General features: G+C 37.8%; 1 protein-coding gene and 3 non-coding genes across 4 annotated transcripts; 1 reads left to right on the forward strand and 3 right to left on the reverse strand.

Annotated features, from left to right (window-relative positions):
• Positions 1–6,339: 6,339 nt before the first annotated feature.
• Positions 6,340–6,446, forward strand: LOC141624742 (small nucleolar RNA R71). The gene has a single exon (XR_012534547.1). It is a non-coding gene; the product is annotated as a small nucleolar RNA R71 (small nucleolar RNA).
• Positions 6,447–15,816: 9,370 nt separating this feature from the next.
• LOC141618913 (exosome complex exonuclease RRP46 homolog) lies at positions 15,817–21,654 on the reverse strand. The gene is made up of 8 exons (XM_074435973.1): positions 21,032–21,654; positions 20,669–20,782; positions 20,281–20,381; positions 17,724–17,744; positions 17,338–17,410; positions 16,948–17,015; positions 16,660–16,792; positions 15,817–16,227 (listed from the first exon to the last, which is right to left on the reverse strand). Exons 1-8 carry the CDS (start codon positions 21,135–21,137, stop codon positions 16,124–16,126), a joined length of 720 nt encoding a protein of 239 aa, XP_074292074.1. The 5' UTR covers positions 21,138–21,654; the 3' UTR covers positions 15,817–16,123.
• Positions 18,640–18,701, reverse strand: LOC141625757 (small nucleolar RNA snoR101). Its single transcript, XR_012535519.1, has one exon. It is a non-coding gene; the product is annotated as a small nucleolar RNA snoR101 (small nucleolar RNA).
• Positions 18,882–18,943, reverse strand: LOC141625756 (small nucleolar RNA snoR101). The gene has a single exon (XR_012535518.1). It is a non-coding gene; the product is annotated as a small nucleolar RNA snoR101 (small nucleolar RNA).
• Positions 21,655–22,114: the final 460 nt, after the last annotated feature.

Consider the following 22,114-nt stretch of genomic DNA (forward strand, 5'->3'; position numbering starts at 1 on the left):
AAATCTTAATTCACTAGAAAGGTTTCAAGGATCTTCATTTCCTTTTGGACGGGATTGCCAACGTGATAGTGCTTTAATCTTTGACCATTTACTTTAAAAGTTCGGTCTCCTTGGCTTATTTCAACCGCCCCATGAGGGAAAGATCGGACAACGGTGAAGGGTCCGGTCCACTTCGACCTCAATTTTCCGGAAAAGAACTTCAAACGGGTATCATATAGAAGAACCAATTCACCCTCCTTGAACTCTCTTCTAATTATGCACTTGTCATGAAATCTTTTCGTCCTTTCTTTGTACAACTTAGCATTCTCATAGGCTTCTAGCCTAAATTCTTCCAATTCATTCAAGTCAAGAAGTCTCTTCTCACTGGCCGTCTTCAAGTCATAGTTGAGATGCTTGATGGCCCAATACGCCTTGTGTTCAAGCTCAACCGGCAAATGACAAGCCTTGCCATACACCAATCGGAATGGTGAGGTACCGATCGGTGTTTTGAAGGCCGTCCGGTAAGCCCACAAAGCATCATCAATCTTCAAGGACCAATCCTTTCTTGACTTGTTCACGGTTCTCTCGAGTATAGTCTTCAACTCTCGGTTGGAAATCTCGGCTTGCCCATTAGCTTGAGGATGGTAGGCAAGACTCTTCCTTTGTTGCACACCATACTTTTTCAACAAAGCTTCCAATGCTCTTTCTCCGAAATGCGTACCACGATCGCTAATGAGGACTCTCGGGACCCCAAACCTTGGAAAAATGATCTTTTGAAGTAGCTTGATTACTTCCTTAGCATCACAAGTCTTGGTCGGGATCGCCTCAACCCATTTTCTTACATAGTCGACCCCCACTAGTATGTACTCATTTCCGAACGATGATGGGAAAGGACCTTGATAATCTATCCTCCACACATAAAAAAGCTCAACCTCAAGCATTAAATTCATTGGCATTTCATGTTTCCTTGTGATATTTCCACTCCTTTGACATTTGTCACATCCTTTAACATAAAAGGCAACGTCACGGAATAGAGAGGGCCAAAATAAACCGCATTGAAGTACTTTAGCGGCCGTTTTCTTGGAACTTGCATGGCCACCACAAGGTAAGTCATGGCAATGACTCATTATGGAGGTAGCTTCCTCTCTTGGAACACACCTTCTTATCATCCCATCGGCACAAGACTTATACAAACATGGGTCATCCCAATAATAGTGTTTCACATCATGAAAGAACTTCTTCTTCTTGTGATAGTCATAGTCATGAGGGATTATCCCGGAGACCAAATAATTGACAATATCCGCATACCACGGTGCTTCACCCAGGCTTAGGGACAACAAGTGGTCATCGGGCAAATAATCATTGATAGGGAGCCCATTGTCAACATTGAGGTTGATTAGCCGGGATAAATGATCGGCCACCACATTTTCAACTCCTTTCTTATCCCTAATCTCCATGTCAAATTCTTGGAGAAGTAATATCCACCTAATCAACCGAGGCTTGGACTCCTTCTTTATGAGCAAGTGTCTCAAGGCAACATGATCGGTGAACACTATAACCTTAGCTCCCACCAAGTAGGTCCGGAAATTCTCCATTGCAAAAACCACGGCCAAGAGCTCCTTTTCCGTTGTTGAGTAATTTGTTTGAGCATCATCAAGAGTTTTGCTTGCATAATGAATTGCATGCACCTTTCCATCCTTCCTTTGGCCTAAAACCGCGCCCAAGGCATGATCGCTCGCATCACACATTAACTCAAACGGCAAGCTCCAATCCGGAGGTTGTATAATCGGAGCACTTGTCAAGGCTTCCTTCAACCTATTAAAAGCATCAAGACATCGGTTAGAGAACACGAAAGGAGTATCTTTGGCTAACAACTCGGTCAAAGGTCTCGCAATCTTAGAGAAGTCCTTGATGAAGCGGCGGTAAAAGCCCGCATGTCCAAGGAAACTTCTCACCCCCTTAACATTGGTGGGAGGTGGGAGACTAGCAATGACCTCTATCTTAGCCTTATCAACTTCTATTCCACGGTTGGACACTATGTGTCCCAACACAACACCTTCTTGTACCATGAAATGGCACTTCTCCCAATTAAGTACAAGGTGAGACTCTTGACATTTGCTCAAAACTTTCTCCAAATTCATTAAACAACTTTCAAAACTTTTCCCAACAACCGAGAAATCATCCATGAAAACTTCCATTTCTTGTTCAATGAAATCGGAGAAAATTGACATCATAGCTCGTTGAAAGGTAGAGGGAGCGTTACATAGCTCAATGGCATCCTCCTATATGCATAGGTGCCGAATGGACAAGTAAAGGTGGTCTTTTCTTGGTCACTTGGATGGATAGGGATTTGGAAAAATCCCGAATAGCCATCCAAGAAGCAAAAATAGTTGTGTTGAGCTAATCTTTCTAGCATTTGATCCATGAACGGTAAGGGAAAGTGATCCTTCCGAGTGGATTTGTTCAACTTCCTATAGTCCACACACATTCTCCACCCGGTTACCGTCCTTGTAGGAATCAATTTATTCTTGTCATTTCGCACTACCGTCATACCTCCTTTTTTAGGAACTACATGAACCGGGCTTACCCACCTACTATCCGAAATAGGATAGATAATCCCGGCATCAAGTAGCTTGAGGACCTCTTTCCTCACAACCTCTTTCATTATGGGGTTAAGCCTTCTTTGTGACTCAATGGAGGATGCATCCTCATTTTCAAGTAGAATTTTATGAGTACACAAAGAGGGACTAATCCCTTTGAGGTCACCAATCGTGTACCTAAGGACACCCTTAAACCTTTTAAGCAAAGAAATTAGTTTTGAGGTTTGGGTGTCATCAAGTGCACTATTGATGATGACGGGATAAGTGGAATCATCACCTAGAAATTCATATTTCAAAGAAGAGGGAAGAGGTTTAAGTTCAACCGTAGGAGAAGGCGTGGAACTCTCCTCCTTCTTACCGACTTCCAACACTTCAAACTTGGGAGCTTGTTCATGAATTGGAGCCGAATCCAATATCCATACATATGCAAGAGTCTCAACATTTTTGTCATCGACCTCATACCCACTAACAAGACAAGTCTCCAAAGGATCCATAGAGGAAGCTTTTGGGTCATGCTCCTCCATGGGATTCTCAAGAATGTCTACAATGCAACAAGTGTCACCTAGAGATGGAGCTTCCATGGACTTATGGAGTTCAAATTCCACTCTATCTTCACCCACTTGCAAAGATAGCTTGCCACTCTTTACATCGATCATAGCTCCACCGGTAGCAAGACAAGGTCGCCCCAAAATAATAGGCACATTGTAATCCTCGGGCATATCCATAACAAAGAAATCACATGGTATAACAAGCTTTCCAACAACCAAGGGTACATCTTCAATCACACCAATGGGAAATTTAACCGATCGATCGGCTAGTTGAAGTGAAACTCTAGTTGGTTTCAAATCTCCCAAATCAAGCCTCTTGAAGATTGAAAGTGGCATGAGGCTCACACTAGCCCCCAAATCACACAATGCTCTTTTAATAGCCACCCCTTGGATAGAACAAGGAATTGAGAAGCTACCCGGATCTTCTAACTTGTTCGGGAGCTTGTTGGTGTGAGTAAGAATAGCACTACATTCCTTAGAGAGGTTGATGGTTTGCACCTCTCCATTCTTCTTTTTCAAAGTGACAAGTTCCTTAAGAAACTTGCCATAAGATGGGATTTCGGTAATCATATCAAGAAAAGGAATAGTGACATTCATTCCCTTCAAGATCTCAACAAACTTCTCATATTTCTTTTCAATTCTAGGCCTTGCAAGCCTTTGTGGAAAGGGTACCGGTGCTACATACTCCCTTGGTGGTGGAGTACATTCTTTGGCCTTAGTTGCAATAGGCTCATCTTGCTTTGGAGGATCAACCATCTCCACCTCCTTAGACTTCTCCACCCTAACCTCACCTTCTTCCACAACTTCAATCGGGTGTTCTTTCATAACTTCACTAGACACCCTCTTCCTCTTCCACTTAGGAGACTTCTCAATCTCCTCCAATTGCCTTCCACTCCTCAAAAATACCGCATTCATCTCCTTTGGGTTAACCGTATTACCCGGAAACTTCCCCGGATTTTGGGCCAATTGCCCCAATTGTTGAGAAATTTGTGCTACATGAGTTTCCGTAGCCTTTTGGGATGCCCGAATTTCATCATTGACCCGGTTTTGGGAGGCAATGTGGTTATCAAGCTTTGAGTCGGATTTTTTATTTGCAATAACCAATTGTTCAAAGGCTTGTTCCCAAGATGGTTTTTGAGGGGTTTGGAAGTTTTGGTTTTGTGGTTGGAAGTTTTGGTTTTGTTGTTGATTGAAATTTTGTCCCTTGAAACCCCCAAATGGTTGTTGGTTTTGGGTGATGAATTGTTTCCCTTGGAAACCGGGTGAAATTTGTCTTTGGAATTGAGAGTTTTGATTGAACCTTTGTTGTTGTTGAGGTTGGGAAGTGGTTGGATTTTGAATGTTTTGTGAAGCATAAGATAAGAAAGGGTGAGTTCTTTTTCCATTAACAAATTGGTTGTTGTTACTATTGTTGAACCCTTGCCTTGCACTAGTTGATTCCCAAACTCCATTTGCTTGCTCGTAGCATTCCTCTTGGAGGGGTGCAATCAAGGGACACCCAATGGGAGTGTGCCCTTGTTCACCACACAACTCACACGACAAGACTTGCCTCATATCGGAGCCTTTAGGTTTTGAATTTAGCAAAGCAACTTGTTGGGTGAGTTCATCTAGCATACCCTTAACCTCCACATTCAAAACCGAATTAGAATCCTTGCTCTTGCCCTTTCTCATTTGCCTATCACTTCCCCATTCCATAGTTCTTGAGGCCATCTCCTCAATTAGTTCCTTTGCCGCCTTATGCCCCAAAATGTCTAAGGCACCTTTCCCCGATCCCGCATCCAATGAAAGCCTAAGGTCTTGAGTCAACCCTTTGTAAAAGTTGAAGAGTTAAGAACGATTAACACCTAAGAGGGGGAGGGGGTGAATTAGGTGTACCTTTTAAAAATTTTATTCTTAACTTAGTTAATTAACTACTTTAAGCTAAGAATAAAGAAGTACAAGACTTGAGAAACTTAATTGAATGTAAGTTCACAAGAAGGTACAGCAGTTCTGTGTCACAGTATGACTGTGACATAGAACTTGATTAGGTACATGCGAGAAATAGCAAAGTGGAAGAACGTAAAAGTAAATGAACAAACAAACGACATTTTAAAAATTGGTTCAGCCTCTACTCCGAGGCCTACGTCCAACCGTTATTTTATTGCTTGTTTAGAAATTTACTCAAACTTACTAAACTCCTTACAATGAAAATAACTCGCCAACCTACTCCGGTCGCACTCAAACTTAAAGCTACTCCGCTTCAAGAGTTTATGGGTTCTATCTCAAGGTGTTACAGAATCTTGAATCTCAAGAGTTCACTCAAATGAACATGGAGATTACAATGAAGATCTAACACGAGAATCATGGAACAAACTCATCATGTCACAAGACAAATGAACCGATACTTGGAGGTTTTACTGACTTTTTGAAAACAATTTTGAAGACTTAAAATCAGAAAAACGTTTTGCAAACACTTGAAGAACAAAGCTTTAAATGCACAAATGATTTGCAAGGTTTTTATAATAAATGCTTTGGAAGTCTTGAGAAATAAATGTGACTAAGACACTCTATTTATAGTGGATTTAGTCTTAGGTAAGTCCAACTTAGAAAGATTAAATCCAATATTAAAATGATAGCTTTCAGTGATGGTAAGTGTTAGACTTATAGGCTTGGGGCTTAAGAAATCAGAAAACTTAAGCTTCTACACTCAACATGTGACAATTTACCAAAATGGCAAAAAGCTTTTCTTACTTTAGAAGTTTGACAAGTCTTTTTTGCCATTTTAGTAAAAGGTGTTTGCACAAATCTAGAGGTTTAGACAAGTGGGCTTGTGACTCCAAAGTTTCAGATTATTTTCAAGATTTTGAAAATTCAAATGTTTAAGGTTTAAAGTTTACAAAGTTTTGACACTTAAAAATATTTGGTCGAAAATTCCTCCTCCGTATGATAGTATCAGAAACCACAGTACAACGTACCGTTGCATGGTTTTGCCATTACTTGACTTAAATGAGAATGTTACACTTACTCTTACATATATCGACTAAGGCTTGAAAAATATCATTGTCTTGACTTCCTTGATTGGCTTGATCATCTTGAATCATTGTTGAAAGTCCATTTGATTGCTTCATTCACTAATTATTTCAACTAAGAGCAAACAATCAAATAACAAAGGGACTTGACATCATCAATCCAATGTGTTCTAACAAAAGTTGTTCACTAGCTCGGCCTCGTAGATGCCATGGTGAGGGCATAACTGCTGGAGCTTCTTATACCGTTCCCATGCCTCATATAAGGTCTCATCCTCTTCTTGAGTAAAGCTTTGTAGTTCACTCTTGACTTTAGCCGTTCTTGAGGGTGGGAAATATTTGTTTAAAAATGCCGAAGCCAACTTATCCCATGTTTTGAAGGAATTCGGGTCACAATTCTTCAACCAATCCTTGGCCGAACCCCTAAGAGAACGGGGGAACAACCTAAGGCGAACCGCGTCGTCGGAAACCCCATTTGACTTGTACATATCACAATTTTCAAGGAAATCATTTAGATGATCATTTGGGTTCTCCAAGGGACCTCCTCCAAATTGGTTGTCTTAAACAAGGTTGAGCAAGGCATTTTTAATCTCAAAATTATTAGCTTGAATTCGTGGCCTTTGGATGCTTGGATTGACTATGTGCTTAGGAGCCATAGTGTCTCTTATCGGAACCGGATCACCCATGATGTTAGGTTCTTCTTCTAAAACCCCAAAAGGATTTTCAAACACTTCGGTAGCTTCTTGGTGATTACCTTCTTCAATTGGTGGTGTATCAAGTAAACCCCTTCTTCTTAGAGAATTAAGTCTTCTTGCCGTGGCTTCAATTTCGCGATCAAGCGGATATGTTGGTTGACCTCGTCTTCGTCGCCTACTCATGCAAAAGACCTAAGCACTTGAAAGAAAGGATTAGTAACAAAGGACTTAGTCTAAACTAGAACAAAAACGATTAATATCAAGCCGTACTCCCCGGCAACGGCGCCAAAAACTTGATGGTCTCAAGTTAAACCTCGCAAGTGCACGATTTTATCGTTGTACACTTTAAAGGGTCGATCCCACAAGGAGTAGGTGGAGTACTAATCGTTCTAATTCACAAGCTTAGCTAAGTCGATAAATAACAAAGGGGTGGTAACAAACTAGCACGAAACTAACAAATTTAAAGACTATGAACTAGACAAGAAAAGATCAAGCTAAAAGATAAAGGATAGATCAAATAAAGAGAAGGACTAGAACTCGGTTCTCCCACGAATATAAGTAATTCCACATACTAATCGTCTCGGCTAATCAAAAGGGGTAGAAAGTTAAGGGGGAGATGGCTCTAATTCGCCTAGAACCTCTCTTCCGGTCTCGCAATAGGACACTAGCTACTCCGACTAACCCCCCTCCCGGGTTCGAAAGCCGGTATCCCTAACTCAAAACCCGACGACCCAAAGAACATGCATTTTCCCAAGGAGGTCAAGTAAATGGTCAAGGTCATTAAGCCCTCATCATATTCCGGGTCATCCCACTCCTCCTTCCGGAGGTCGATTTCAAACACTAGCCTAGAGGCACCCTCCCTTGGTTCTCCCTTCCGGTCTCAACCTTAGTTGGTGACAAGGTCAAATTTCGGGTATCCAATTTACAACCTAACCAACTCCCGTTGGTGGACAAGGGTCACAAGTTGACACTACCCAAAACCCAAACCTTAAACATCCAAATTCCTCTAAACTACCCTCACCAATTTCCCCCACAAATTAGCCTTAATGATAATTAGTTAGTGAAATCACCCATATCGGGTCAAACCGAGTCCTAGAAGGAGACTACTCACTAATCATATTTTTAAAGGCAAAATGAAAAATAAAGATAGAGTCTTTAAGCATAAAGATGGTGAGAGGATGAATTCTACTTCTAAACATGCAACAATCCAACAATAATTATAAAGAAAGATGGTTTAATCTAATAACAAGGATGAAAAAACTAAAAGACACAATCAACTCAAAGATTAAGTCTTTGAGGACAACTAGCAAAAGATGAACAAAGGAAAGAGAATTAATGAAAAGATGAACAATGAAAAGATTAACAATGGTGAAAACAACAATAATCAAACAACAAGGATGCCAATTTAATCAACAAAAATCAAACAAACTAGAAGGAAAAAGCAAATGTAAACAAATGAAAATAAGGAGAGAAATAATACCAATCAAATAGCAAGAAAGGAATTAGGATAGAAAAATAAAGAAGGAGGAACCTTCAATCTTCTTACAACCCAACTCCAATTACTAATTAATTGAAGAACTAGTCTAATTAAGGAAAGATTAACAAAACGATTAACAAAGTTTGAAACTTGGAAAGGGAAATATTCTGAGATCTAGGGTTGTGTGTACAAAGGGTTTAAGAAGGGGGTATTTATAGGCTTGTATATGATTAAGAAGAAAAGAGGAGAAAAGAGATGAAAAGCCCAAATCCGTCGTTGCTGCGTTCTGCCGGTGGACCGGCTGTCGGCGCTCCTACCGACAAAACCGTGCAAATAAATAAAATATCTGGCAAGTGTGTTCTGCCGGTGGGGTGGTGGTTGCCGGCCCGTGGCAGAACACTACCTTCGGTCTTTTTCTTCTTCCTTGAGATGTGCTTTACCGGTTGGCCCGCTGGTGGTGCTCCTCCGGCAGCGAGGTCAAGCTTCCTTTTCCTCTAAATCTTCAATTAATTCGCCCCGCTTTGTGTTCTACCGGTGGGCGGGCCGCTCCGGCAAAACACAAAGACTCGGGTTAATTCTTCAATTTCTTTGGCAATTCTCGGGGTGTGATCGCGGTGGCTAGACTGTCACGCCGCTGTAACGTAACACATCGCCTTCAAACATTTCTTCACCTCTTCTTCATGTAAAGGCAATGAGATGCCTTTCTTGCCCCAATTCCTCTATACTTGGATCGGTTCCTGCAAAAGGATACACAAAATAACAAGTACGGGGATTGGGCACAAAATGCAAGGAAAAGCACCCAAAACCCACTCGATACGAGTCGGTATGCATAAAAGAAAGAGGGGAATTAGAAGTAAATTAATCGTATATCATGCATCTCGGATTCTGTCATCAATTGTGTTCTTGATGACGACTCTCCATCGGTGATATGGGATAAGTTGGAGAAGCTCTACATGGCGAAGAGTTTGACCAACAAGTTGCTTTTGAAGCGACGGTTATATCGGTTGAGGATGGACGAGGATGAAAATTTAATTGAACATATGAATTTGTTCAATGGACTGTTAGACGAGTTGAATAAGATCGAAGTAAAGCTTGAGGAGGAAGATAAGGCGTCCCGAATCTACCAACAAATATAGTAGTCTCAAAGGAACAAAAGAAACTACCCCAATAAGACGAAGGACAAATAATCTTGAGGCCAACCAAGATCTGAACAAACTCCTTCGATCTTCAAAGACAGACGAACACCAATAATAAAGTCCGGAACAAACTGAGTTTTCTTATTCAGAAGGAACCTCACAAATCGAGCCTCTTTATAGTACTCTCAAATATCTCTCTTAATTAACCTACACAAATTCTCATTATAGACGGGAGATATCCGTCTATAGTTATAGATGAGTCAAATATCTACTCACCTTAAGCATAAGACACGCAACAAGTTGCATAGTAGGACCCAACAATGTTACCACTTAAGCATATTTGACCCAACTTTTCATTTAAACGGATATATCCGTTTATAGTGAGATTAACCTAGAATAAAACTTGGATCTTTATATATTTATTACATACAAGATAAAATATCTACACTAACAAAGAAATATAGACTAATAGAAAATTAATAAATAATTTTCTAATACAAAATAAATATCCCGTATTAATTACCAAAATTAACCTAACTAATTATGGTTTGCCACGTGTCAATTAGCTATTGGTTTGTGTACAAAAATTTTGTACACAAGGTGTATGTGTATCATCTTCCAAATCATAGCACTAATTAATAGTGTGACGTCACATCCCACTAACTTTCCTATGCCATACCAATGTCACGTGAAATTTTAGATTCCTCATACAATAGTAACAGCAGCATGCAGAAGCCGTGGAATAGTGAGTGCCACTCGCTTAAGTTACGGGCATGTCTTCTTCGACTCACCTTAGCTTAATCGGTATTCCGACGCAAATTCAAGGCACAAATTTCTAAAAAATCTCCACCTTGACTTCTATAAATACTATTAAAAGGTTACTCTAAAATGTTCAATTAAGTCCACGTAGACAATGCCACGTAGGATAAAAAAAGTCACGCAGACATTTGAAGCCCACTTCAGCCCCATAACCCAAGTGCCACATACACATTCATACCCAATTACCCCGTCTCTTATCATCATTGTTCCTACCGACAACGACAACCCCCCTTTTTCCGCTCATTTTGTTAACCGGCATTAATTTATTATTACATGACATTAATTTAATTCATTTATCTATAAATTAATTTAGTTCACTTATCTATAATATTAAAAGATATTATCTATATTCTTAAATGATTTTTGTATATTAAATATATTGTTTTCCCAAATTTATGTAACCTTAGAAATTACATCAAAATTTCATAATTTATAGTTAATATTGACATTTTAATTGAATTTTTTGTGATAAAACATGTTAATAAAATTTATAATTTATAATTAAAATTGAAATTTTTATAATAAAATATGTTAATAAATTAATTAAAACTTATTAATTAAAACTCTTCATATTACTTACCACCCACCATTTTTATTAACATTTTTTCCTATTTAATTTTTTTTTTTTAATTAAACACGGAAATAAATTGATTAAAACTCTTCATAATACTTAACACCCACCAAATTAATTAATTTTTTTTTCTATTTAATCAATTTTTATAATATAATATGTTAATAAATTGATTAAAACTCTTTATATTACTTAACAGCTAACACCAATAATTTTCATTAACATTTTTTCCTATTTAATTCACCTCTTGAGTTTCTCGGCAATCAATTATCTAATTAAATAATACCACAAAATAAATTAAAAATAAAATTAAAATATTGGATTTTATGATTGTATAATGGCTATAAAACCTATAATAGTTTCTATCTATAAAATCTTAGTAAAAGGCTAACAAAAAAATGTGATTTTTGTTTATTCCTCCTTATTAGATCTATATTTTCTTTAAATCATAACATAACATATACTGTATTTTAATTTCTTAGTTATAACATCCTATGTGGTAATAATCGTACTATCGTATTGGGTTGTAGAATTGAGTTATTTAGATATATTAAGTCATACTTAATGTTTACGGCATCAATAGGTGTAATTTGCGTTTTGTACACCCTTGCTTCTTTTTCCTCTTCTATGTGATATATACATTTTGAGGTAACTCCTGTGAGATTGATTTGGTGGGCGATACTTCTAGACATATTTCCGAAATGCTAAATTGCTACTACTCCGTATATTAATATGTTCATCTACTAATATTTGAGATTTTGGTTGGTGAAAGAAATTCAAGTGAATGTTTATTACATCATCTCTCCTTCACTCGGTCGAGGTTGGATGGACTGATATATTTTTGCAATTGACTAGCCCTGGCAAAAAAAAAAAGGGTTCAGGAACACGTCGATACACTTCTACGTACTAAAGCGGCTTATAAATGTTATCAATGTTTGCGATAAAGGGTCGCAACTGAGGATGACAAGTTTGGTACGGAGACAGAAACTCAAACTTAATTACTGACGGTAAAGTATGCGAGGAAAGCGAGAATTTGATGGGTCTCTTCATAATTTTGTAACCAATACTGAAGTCTTCGACAAGGTTATTAAGTTTAGTGGGTGTTAGACTTCTCTTAGGGTGACGTCAGACTATCTTTGTACTAACTTTTTTTTTCTAAGTAATTGTAACTTGTAATGATTATAATCAAGTACGGAGTAAATTAATTTCATTGTATTTTAGCGAAAACATGGATATCGCATTTCTGATTACCCGTTTATCGATGATCCGCAAAAACCGGTTGTGTGTTTTTTTGTCACAATGACGAATCCTCTTGCTTCGGAATTACCTCGTGAATTAATGGTTAAAGTTCTTATTATTACTCCCCCGTCTCAATCATTTATTTACTTTTTTATTCTTTATGAGAGTATAGCTAAACAATTGATGAGGAAAGGGAGTAGTAAGGTATGGTTTCCTCTATTTAGAGTTTGGTTTTGACAAAGCAAGTTATATCATGTTTGTATGTGGTTTTGGTTTTTAATGGTTTCAAGTTCGCAACAAAGTAGTTCTCAATTCTCATTGTAGTGAACATGTAGTAAATTTTGAAAGGTTTCAGTGCATTACACGGGTACAAAAACTAGTTTGTATTTACAAAACCACAATGAGATCATTATTTGTCTGATCATTACATGTAAAATATACCTCGTAGTGGAAATATTTGATTGATTGGTTGACCCGGTTGGTCATGTTTAAAGGATTAGCCTAAGTTATTTTTAGGAAAAATTCAAAATTACTCCCTTATATGTACACTTTTTTCAAAGCTACTCCTTTATAAAACAAAATTTCAAAATTACTCCCTTATAAAGGGCTTTCGATCAAAAATTGCTACAAAGACCCAACTCAAGTCATAATTAGAAGTATTTTCCGACTAAATTCAAATTTCTTATAATTTCCTTCCCAATTTGCCCCTCTTCTTTTTACTCTAATCCCCTCATCACTCTCAGCATCCTTCTCTCTCCTTACACTCATTTCTCTCTCTTCTCTTCCTTCATCTCACTTGTCACCTCTTTTCTCTTTTTTGTATTCCTCCATCTCTTTATTTACTCTGACATATTAAATCAATGTCAAGTTCTAATTCCCACTCAAATTCTCATTGTAGTTGTGATGGTCCAGTTGTGCTTTTGTGGTCTTGTAGCTTCTAAGCTAACTTCTTGGACAAATGATAATCCAGGTAGAAGATTTGAAGCATGCCAAATTTACAATCCAGTTACTAAGGCTCGGGGGTGTAAGTATTTTTGTTGGTTGGATCAATCTCAAACCAATTGGCAAAGAAAGGTGATTAATGAACTTGTAGGAAGAAATTGAAGTTAACTATTAGAAATCAAAACGGAATAAACAATTTACAAAGTAGAATAGAATTACAGTTGGACTTACCTAGTTAGCAATGATCGAAAGAGGAGTTGTAATCAGCGGAATAAGGTTAATTGCTTTTAACCCACTAATTTTGGTTGATGATATTTGAGAGTCGATCAATAGTCAATTACGGTAAACTGTAATGAGATTTGTGTTATAAACAAAGGGTAATTTCGTCACTAACATCTAATTATGACCCGAGTTGGGTCTTGGTAGCAATTTTTGATCGGAAGTCTCCTTAATTTTGAAATTTTGTTTTATAAGGGAGTAACTTTGAAAAAAGTGTACATATAAAGGAGTAATTTTGAATTTTTCCTTATTTTTATAATCAACTACGAATGGCAATAATCTAACAAAAAAAAAAAAAAAAGTGGTGGTTTCACCGATAGACCTAGCCAGGCTCGAAGGCCCCAAAGTACTACTGCTGACATAACCCACCTAAGTAGGTTAGAGGTTCAGAAGTCTTGACTCGGTGTCTGTGCCCCGTCCCTGGGATCACGAACCACCTAACCTAACCTAACCTACTAGCCATGCCATTATCATGGCAATAGATCATTACTTTATTTTTGTTATATACCATTGTCCGTATACTTAATTAGGCAATGTGGGACCCACATTACTATCTAATCTATCGGATTAACAGTCTAATTAGAATTCACATCTCTTATCTATAGTCGTCGATTGGTTCATCCGGTTGGGGTCATTGTTTAAAGGATATAATGGTCAAATCTTACCATAAAAATGATCACATAAGTCCGTTTGAAACTTTTAGACGGAATATGTCAATCTGGGATGAGACGGATATGGGAGTTCTCCTTTACTATTGGAGTTATTTTATTTAACTTTGATAATCAACTACGGAAAAAAGTGTGGTTTCACCAACAGACCCAGCCAGGCTAGAAGGTTCCCAAAGTACTACTGCTGACATGACCTAACCGAACCGAGTAGATCAGAGGTTCAGAAGTCTTGACTTGGTGCGCATCTGCCCCGCCCTTTGGATCACCAACCAGCAGGTTATTATTTCTTTTTTCTTATATACTAGCCTAACTTTACTTAATTAGGCAATGTGGGACACACAGTGAGATTAGCATCTATCCATATATGCCCCGTCAACCATGGCAATGGGTCGGAATCAAAAAGAGAAACATAAGGCAGAAACGACATTAAGGGTCCGTTTGGATTGAAGGAATTGGAGAGAATGGGAGGGGAGGGAAAGGGAGGGATTTAATTTCCTTTGTTTGGATAAAAAATATGGGAGAAAGGAAATGGAAAGGGAGAGAAATGAGAGGACTTATTTTCCCTCCTATAGAACAAATTATAATCTTTCCAAGAGTGGCAAGATTTGGAAAGAAAACATTATTTGGACTCTAATTATACCACCAGCATCCTTCAATCCTCCATCCATTCTTCATCTCCCTCCTTCCTCCCCTTCCATTTCCCTTCATAATTTTTGTCATCCAAACACCCACGTCCCATTTGCCCTCCCCTTCACCTCCCCTCACTCCCCCTCCCCTCCCCTTCCCTCCTAAAATTGTATCCAAACGGACCCTAAAGGATGAATGAAACGCAACAAAGGATGCTAAAACGCAGAGTAGGAGGAAGTGAAATCTGGAGATCGTCTGACAATGGTGGATGAAGACCAGAATTCAGAAAGGGAGAGGGAGAGGGAAGATGGAGAAGTCAATAAAAGTGATTTAAGAAAGAGATTGGAAGGTTAAAGAGGTGTGAGACTTGTCAAGTGATACAAGTCTACGGTGTGTTTGTTAAGTTAATTTTTATTTTTTTTAAATTGGACGGGTCTAGGGTTGGGTCCGGGTCTTATAAGTTGGACTCATACCCAACCCGAAATATTTATCTTAGACCCATACCCGATTGGATCTCAAAAATTGACCCAAACCTCGACCCATTAGGTCCGATCCAAAAAAGGGTCCGTGTCGAGTCCCCAACCCACTGCCATCCCTAGCAATAGCATAGTGATTAATATTTCCTTATATACTACAATAACTGTGATCAGGCAATGTTGTATTGATTGATTTGAGTCCTTAATACCAGCTACATGTTTTAGAGGTATCCCGACATCAACAGGTGCCAAACAAGTTGTGCATTGATTGCACAAGGCAAGAAGCTATTATAGTTTGAAAAAGAACGGCTGCCTTATGGTTGCCAAATGTTAGAAGAATCTGAAATCGACCTGGCCATACCGAAAGGAGAGAGGTTGCTTACTTTTTTTTTTTTTTTTTGGGTAGAGAGAGGTTGCTTACTTCACAAGCAAAGGAACCCCGTCTTTCCTAAAACCAATTGGCATGAGAAAGCCTCTAAAAGCCAGTAAGCAACTCTCTACTCCACAACCAATGTGGGACTTCACACATGGGTTCCTCATATTCCAACACCAAAAAAGCAACTAAAAAAAAATATAGTCTCTTTGTCCAATCATTTATTCGCTTTTTTTTATTCTTCATTTCTTTGTGAGTGATATTTTAATCAAAGCAAAACAAATGAATGAGACGAGAGAAAGCATCACACAAAAAAGGGCAACCTTCGACGAAAGCATCAAGATATTTGACCCTTCACCCCTGACCAGATAGGAACATATAATTTCGTATCAAATTTAATCGGATATCCAAACGTTTTGAAATTAATATCTATACTCATCGGATATCCGATCCAAATTCCAAACTTAACTTTCAGATCGGCTCGGATAGTAATGTCTCTCACTAAACAAAGTAACGTACAAAAAGAAAAGTTTGAATTAGCAGCTACTTTGTGAATACTTTAGAAGTTTAAAGTCCCACTTCATCATAAGTAAGAATTCATCTACAACCTACATAGACACATAGTAGTATCATTCTAAAATCTTAACTCAGCATCTACGGGTTGTTACCTCACAATAGATCAAGCATCTCTATCCAGGTAACTGTGGAGCTGACTGCAGGCGATTCCTCAAAAAGTTGGACAGTTTTGCAGTTGCAGCTCGTCCTCTCTCAAGACATCGAAAATAATTCTCAACTGCGATCAAGATAAAGCGCATATGTAAAGATCAGATGTTATACAATTAAGATGGTAAGGTTAGGGAGATAATTATTTATATGCATAGTCATGTATCAAAACACATCAATCAAACTGGCAAAAGATTTGTTGAGAAAAAACGAGACTATGGATCATAGACAACAGAAACTATGTACATTGACATAGAAATATGACATTTCCCAGTAGTAGTTGACTAGTTGCACAGTTGGGATGGCAACGGGCCGAATCTAGGGTAAGGTACACAAGGTTCTACGTCCAAAAAATCCGGATCGGACTCAAGTTTGATCAGACGATTACAAATCTCACTGATCCGGATTACATCCATGATACATTGTCATGCCAAAGTGCGTCTTTGACAGAGAGAGGAAAGACGAAAAAGAAACGGCAAGTCGGCAAATAATAGATAGTAACCTGACATAACCCCATGGGTAACAGACGTGATGATCCCGTGTTCCATTGGTTCATCATTTGTATCTAATGATCCTTGTGGTAAAGCTGATGAAATTGAGTTTGGAAAAACCAAATACACAAATGCCTTCATTGTCTAGCAACAAAAAAAAAAAACTTCAGAGAAACGAAGACAAATCATTTCAACCGTAGCAATGTACATTTATGTCTCTGTAATTCCTGGCTATTACAGCACATATCAGCTCTTCCCATAAATCACATACGGATTAATTTTTAACAGAAACTAAGTACCTGCTCCTCTAATTTAGTTGGATCCAGTATAACTTCTCCTGCTTCAGTCAAACAGCAGCATATGGAAACTGCAGAAAACAAAACAATCCACATCATCAGAGCAAACTATAATTAGAATATATTTTCTTAGTTTGAAAGTGAATATAATACGCAGTCTCTTGAAGACCATCTAGATGCTCTTGAATCGCAACTTCATGACTTGAGCTGTGAGTCTTGTATTAGACAGTATCACATGTGAGGCCATGTGAGATGAAGTCAATCCTTGTGTATTACTCATTAGGTTATAACCCTTAGTGGGTTGGTATAAGATGTAAGAACTTCTCATATAAGTTTCGTGATGAAATAGAAGTAAATAGTAAACGGAAGAAGATAGGACGAAGTCCTTAGTACCAGCTAGATGTTTGAGAGGGATCCCTGCATCAACAAGTGCCAAACAAGCTGCATTGATGGCACAAGGCAGTAGCTAGTATAGTTTTGGTCAAGAAAACAATCTGTTTGTATACAAAATGAGGGCTCATGGTTGCCAAAAAAAGTAAGCAAAAAATAGTATCCAACTAAAAAGGGTAACCTTCGGCAAAAGTATCACGACATTTGACCTCTGACTGGATAGCAGAACTTTGAAATCCTAAACGAAAACTAGAGGGAAAGATTATTTAAACAAAGATGGAAGCAATTAGCAGCAGAAAAGCAGATGAAAAATGAAGAAAACTGATTATATCTAAAACATGGTGGAATGACAGAAAAACACTCATAGGTGGAAGCTTAGCCAAGGATACTGCCCCGTCATCATTGACAACCTGCAAAAAAAGAGAAAACAAACAGCAAAATTAGAACATGAATGGTAAAATAACTCGGCAATTGGAACTTTCTTTTCAAGGATGGCTCATTATACTGATGATTAGTTTCAGCATAATAACTGATTGATATAATCACCATCACAACTTAATTAGAAAAAGTAAAATCCTAAACTCTTTTAAGGATTTGAGAGGTAGTGGCTTGAAAAGACACTTCCCCTGAATTTCACAAGAATTAGTAACAACGTTGAGGAATTTGAACCATTACAGAAAATGTCACTTCTCAATCAATGTCCATGAATGATGGAACAATCATTCTGTATAGGTCTCATGAGCCTATATTAAGATATATAATCAATTCTCAATCAATGTTGATGGACTTGCACAAACTTTGACTCACAAGTCTAAGCTTCAATATCAAACAAAAACATCTAGAGGCTAAAACTTGATAAACTACTTTTGAAAACAGGCCTCCCAACATCATGGCTAGAGCTTTAATTTACTGGCAAAGAACGCACCTACAAACTACACTGCTACAGTGGCCTTCCTCAACAGGATTTTAAATGTTTTGCAGCAGTTGACAAAATAGTCAATTAATGTTTAGTAAAAATGCCAAGACAGTGCACCAGTGCTTTGGAAGTGTCAACATGTGAAATTGAGAACTTACCTGAAGTTCACAAATCATTAAAAAATGGAAATGGAAAAAAAAAATAAAAAAATAAAAAAAATCAACTTTTCAGCACAAAAATGACAAGGAAAAAAGACGAACAACAAACTTTTTCCATCAACTGTAAACAAGACATTTATAAGGATTTGCCAGTTTGTCATGCATGATGCATCGTATCAAAAAAACAGATAAGAATGACAATTTATCAGCAACAAAAACTGCTGAATAAGTGGCATCAGTAGTTTGAATTTGTCAACAGAACTTACCTGAAGTTCAGAGATCAAGTGTAAAACATCATATGCCTTTCAAAGAAATCAAATGTTTTGAGTTTTACAGAAATGTTGACATCTAAAAAAAATTCTAAGAAATCTAATGTTTGTAGAGTTTTACAGAAATGTTAACATCTGAAAAAAATTATCTTACTCCATGCAGAAGAAGACTTGTCAAGCAGGAAAAAAAACTGCTGAAAAAGTGGCATCAGTAGTTTGAATTTGTCAACAGAACTTACCTGAAGTTCAGAGATCAAGTGTAAACCATCATATGCCTTTCCAGGAAATCAAATGTTTGTGGAGTTTTACAGAAATGTAACATCTGAAACAATATCTTACTCCATGCAGAAGAAGACTCGTCAAGCAGAAAAAACAAACCAAAGAAAAAACAGAAGATGCCTTATTTATATTTGTTTTGCAGAATAAACTAGGCATCGACTCAGCGAATAGTCTTCTCTTGATGCAGAGAGGGGTGGGAAATAGAAGAAAAGGAAAGGAAAGCGAAAAGGCACAAACAGAGAAAACAAGGACAACAAAAAGGATCTAACTCCAACAGTGACATGGAACCTACCCCTTAAGGGCGTGTTTGGATTGAGGGATTTGGAGGGAAAAGAAAGGGAGGGAGAGTAGGAGATTTAAAATCCTTTGTTTGGATAGCAAATGAGGGTAGAGGGAAATGGAGGGGGAGAGATTTGGAGGGATCAAATTTCCCTCCTCCAAGCGTAATCAAAATCTCTCCATAATAGGCAAGATTTGGAAGGAAATTGTATCCAAACAACCACACTACATTCCCCCTCCCCTTCCCTTATCTCCCCTTCCCTTCCCTTTCCCTCCACTTTTGCTATCCAAACACACCCTAAATAGTCATAGGCTCCAAGAATCTTACCGAACTTCCTAAGCCACTCTAAAGACGTACTCTTAGGTCTTCCTCAACTACTAACTACTAACTTGTCATTTTACATCTTCCAGGATTGTCTGAGCAGTGGCTATGTTGCTGGGTTCGTGGGTTGCATGTTGGTCTGAGATTGACTGAGTGGAGGGTACTATGGTCAAAGTGTTATTTTCTTAAAAAATGGGGAATACCAAATGGCAGAATAAAATTAAAACGAAGGGAGTAGCAGATATCTACTAGCCTGACAAAAATCTGTGATGTGTAGATCCCCAAATAAACACTTAAATGTATATGAATATCATGGAAAAATTACGGACTCATGCCTCTATGATTTATAGTAAAGAACCAAACAAACCGAAGAGGAACCCAAATAAGAATAAAGTGATTTTCCGTTTCTGTAATTCGTGCTTCAATTTTCCCCTCAAGAAACATACCGGAAACTTCACACACAAAAATTGCTTCCAGAATGGACATGACCACATGACAATTGAAAAAATTCAATTTGAGCCAATTTACGACATATTCAACACACTAGCCTAATATCCAATTGAGACTATCTTAGTCAGGCACATCCAGTTAAAGTCTAACAACCAATGCTGCTGGCTTACGGTCTTTTGAAGAGACAACACGAAAGACAATTGATAAAAAAATATATAAAACAATTTTGATACAAGATGATACCACAGCGACAAATAGAGACGAAAGTCTCACCTGAAGAATCACTGAGGTTGTTGTATTTGGATTGATAGTCAAAATACAGATGCTTTGCAAAGTTCTCTTCAGAATCATCTCATATTCCCTTTCCGGTTTCCCTGGTCAAGAATCAGTAGTTAGTCAGTAATATTGTAACCCTTGACTGAAAGCAAGTTTCACAATAACCAAACACGGAAATTCATAGTACGTTAGTACGGACACCAATTCTGAAAAATGCATTACCAACAGACTGATCCGTTCAAACAATCACACCTTGGGTGCGCCTTTTGAATAAGGTGAAGCAAGCAAGGCATATTCCTATACACTTGGAAAGCTACAGGCCTACAGCTAGGCATGATAAGTAATTTGGTAGACATGATTGTGAAGCATCTAAAGTTATTCTTACCTGTTTGACCTGTTTTGGGTTTCCAAATGACTTCGATAGAAGCCTTCTCAGGATTCTCATTCTTCTTAGTCCCAGCTTTTGGTCCATAAACTGCTGCTATGACTTTAGTATCTCCTGCAATCAGTTGGGAATTACACATCAGAACATATCCAACGATTTACGCGCAAATACGCTACATCTAAGTGTCCTACTACTATTGAGCTCATATTATATGCTTATTAACCCCTGTCGCACACTCTCTTCATTCTACTATCCTTGCCTACTTTCAACACTTTTTGTGTCCTCCTTCTGTATAATGACACTTTTCGTAACATATAATCAACACAACACAGCACAATGCTAGATGTATGAAGTAAAACAAACCTTGCGACCAAGTAGCAGAACCATGAGCACGATTAAGGCTACTCCTTGAACAACCCAATGGTCTCAATTGATGCGGTGTGCGACCATCTGCTCTCTCTATCTCCATTTTTAAATCTCAATTATTAATTTAGAGATTGTATAGTTTAGGGTTTATGTTGGAAATATGCAGAACAGCAATCAATTTGGGGATTATTTTTCGCTGGTGTCTAAAGGGAAAGTCAAGCTATATGAGGTTTTAGGGTTTATGTATGGGAGCTGATATTGCCACGACAGTTTTCAACTGCTCCACTGGTATTTCAACTGATTGACTAAAATGCCCTTGTCTATCTTTACTCTGATTAAAAAATCCACCTTCTATTTTACCGATCTTTTCTGTTCCACTTTCATCCACCTTCTGGTAATTGGTAATTATGGTGGTGTATAAATGATGGGTGAAATGTTGATTAGATGGTGGCTTTAATTGGTTATGGTGAATGGAGAAGGTATTGAGGTAAGGATTTGTTATTAATGGTGATAATATATGGAAATTGAGGATTTGGCTATTAAGCCAACATTTTGGGTCAATGTGTACTCAAAATGACGGAAGATCTTCAAAGTAGCAGGGGGTGTTGGTGATTTTTGTCAAGTTAATTGTCAAGCTTGACTTTGCTTTATATAATTCACTCCAGTTTCTTCGATTAACTCCTTCTTAACCCGTCTTATTTACTCGTTCTCACTTGACTCACTACGTACATGACATAAAAACAAAAAAGCGGAAACCTTACTAAAAATATCGAGAAATAGTATAAATTGATACTAATTAACATAAGTAACTGATATTTTATTTTATTCCAAAATGACTACATAATCGCAATATAGGTAATTGAAATCGATATCGATTAAATAACAGATGAAATGTGGGCTAAAAACGTGTAAAATATAGTGTTATCACAATGATAGCTTAGTCGATTCAAATATAACTAGAGTAGTACTTGCTTAAGACGGTCTTAAGTTTTTTTTTTCGTTTTTAACATTATTTAAATCGGTTGAGTATGTCATAATTTTTTAAGGCCATCCGACCTAAAAGAAGAAATTCGGTCTATT

Source organism: Silene latifolia, chromosome X (assembly GCF_048544455.1).
Source record: "Silene latifolia isolate original U9 population chromosome X, ASM4854445v1, whole genome shotgun sequence".
NCBI classification, from domain to species: domain Eukaryota; kingdom Viridiplantae; phylum Streptophyta; class Magnoliopsida; order Caryophyllales; family Caryophyllaceae; genus Silene; species Silene latifolia.

Coding starts and splice junctions, on each gene's coding strand:
- LOC141618913 (XM_074435973.1), bottom strand. CDS start 21,137: ATGGAGATAGAGAGAGCAGATGGTCGCACACCGCATCAATTGAGACCA. Junction 16,793..16,947: donor CAACTAAATTAGAGGAGCAG/GTACTTAGTTTC, acceptor TTTTGTTGCTAG/ACAATGAAGGCATTTGTGTA. Junction 16,228..16,659: donor TACCCATGGGGTTATGTCAG/GTTACTATCTAT, acceptor TCTTGATCGCAG/TTGAGAATTATTTTCGATGT.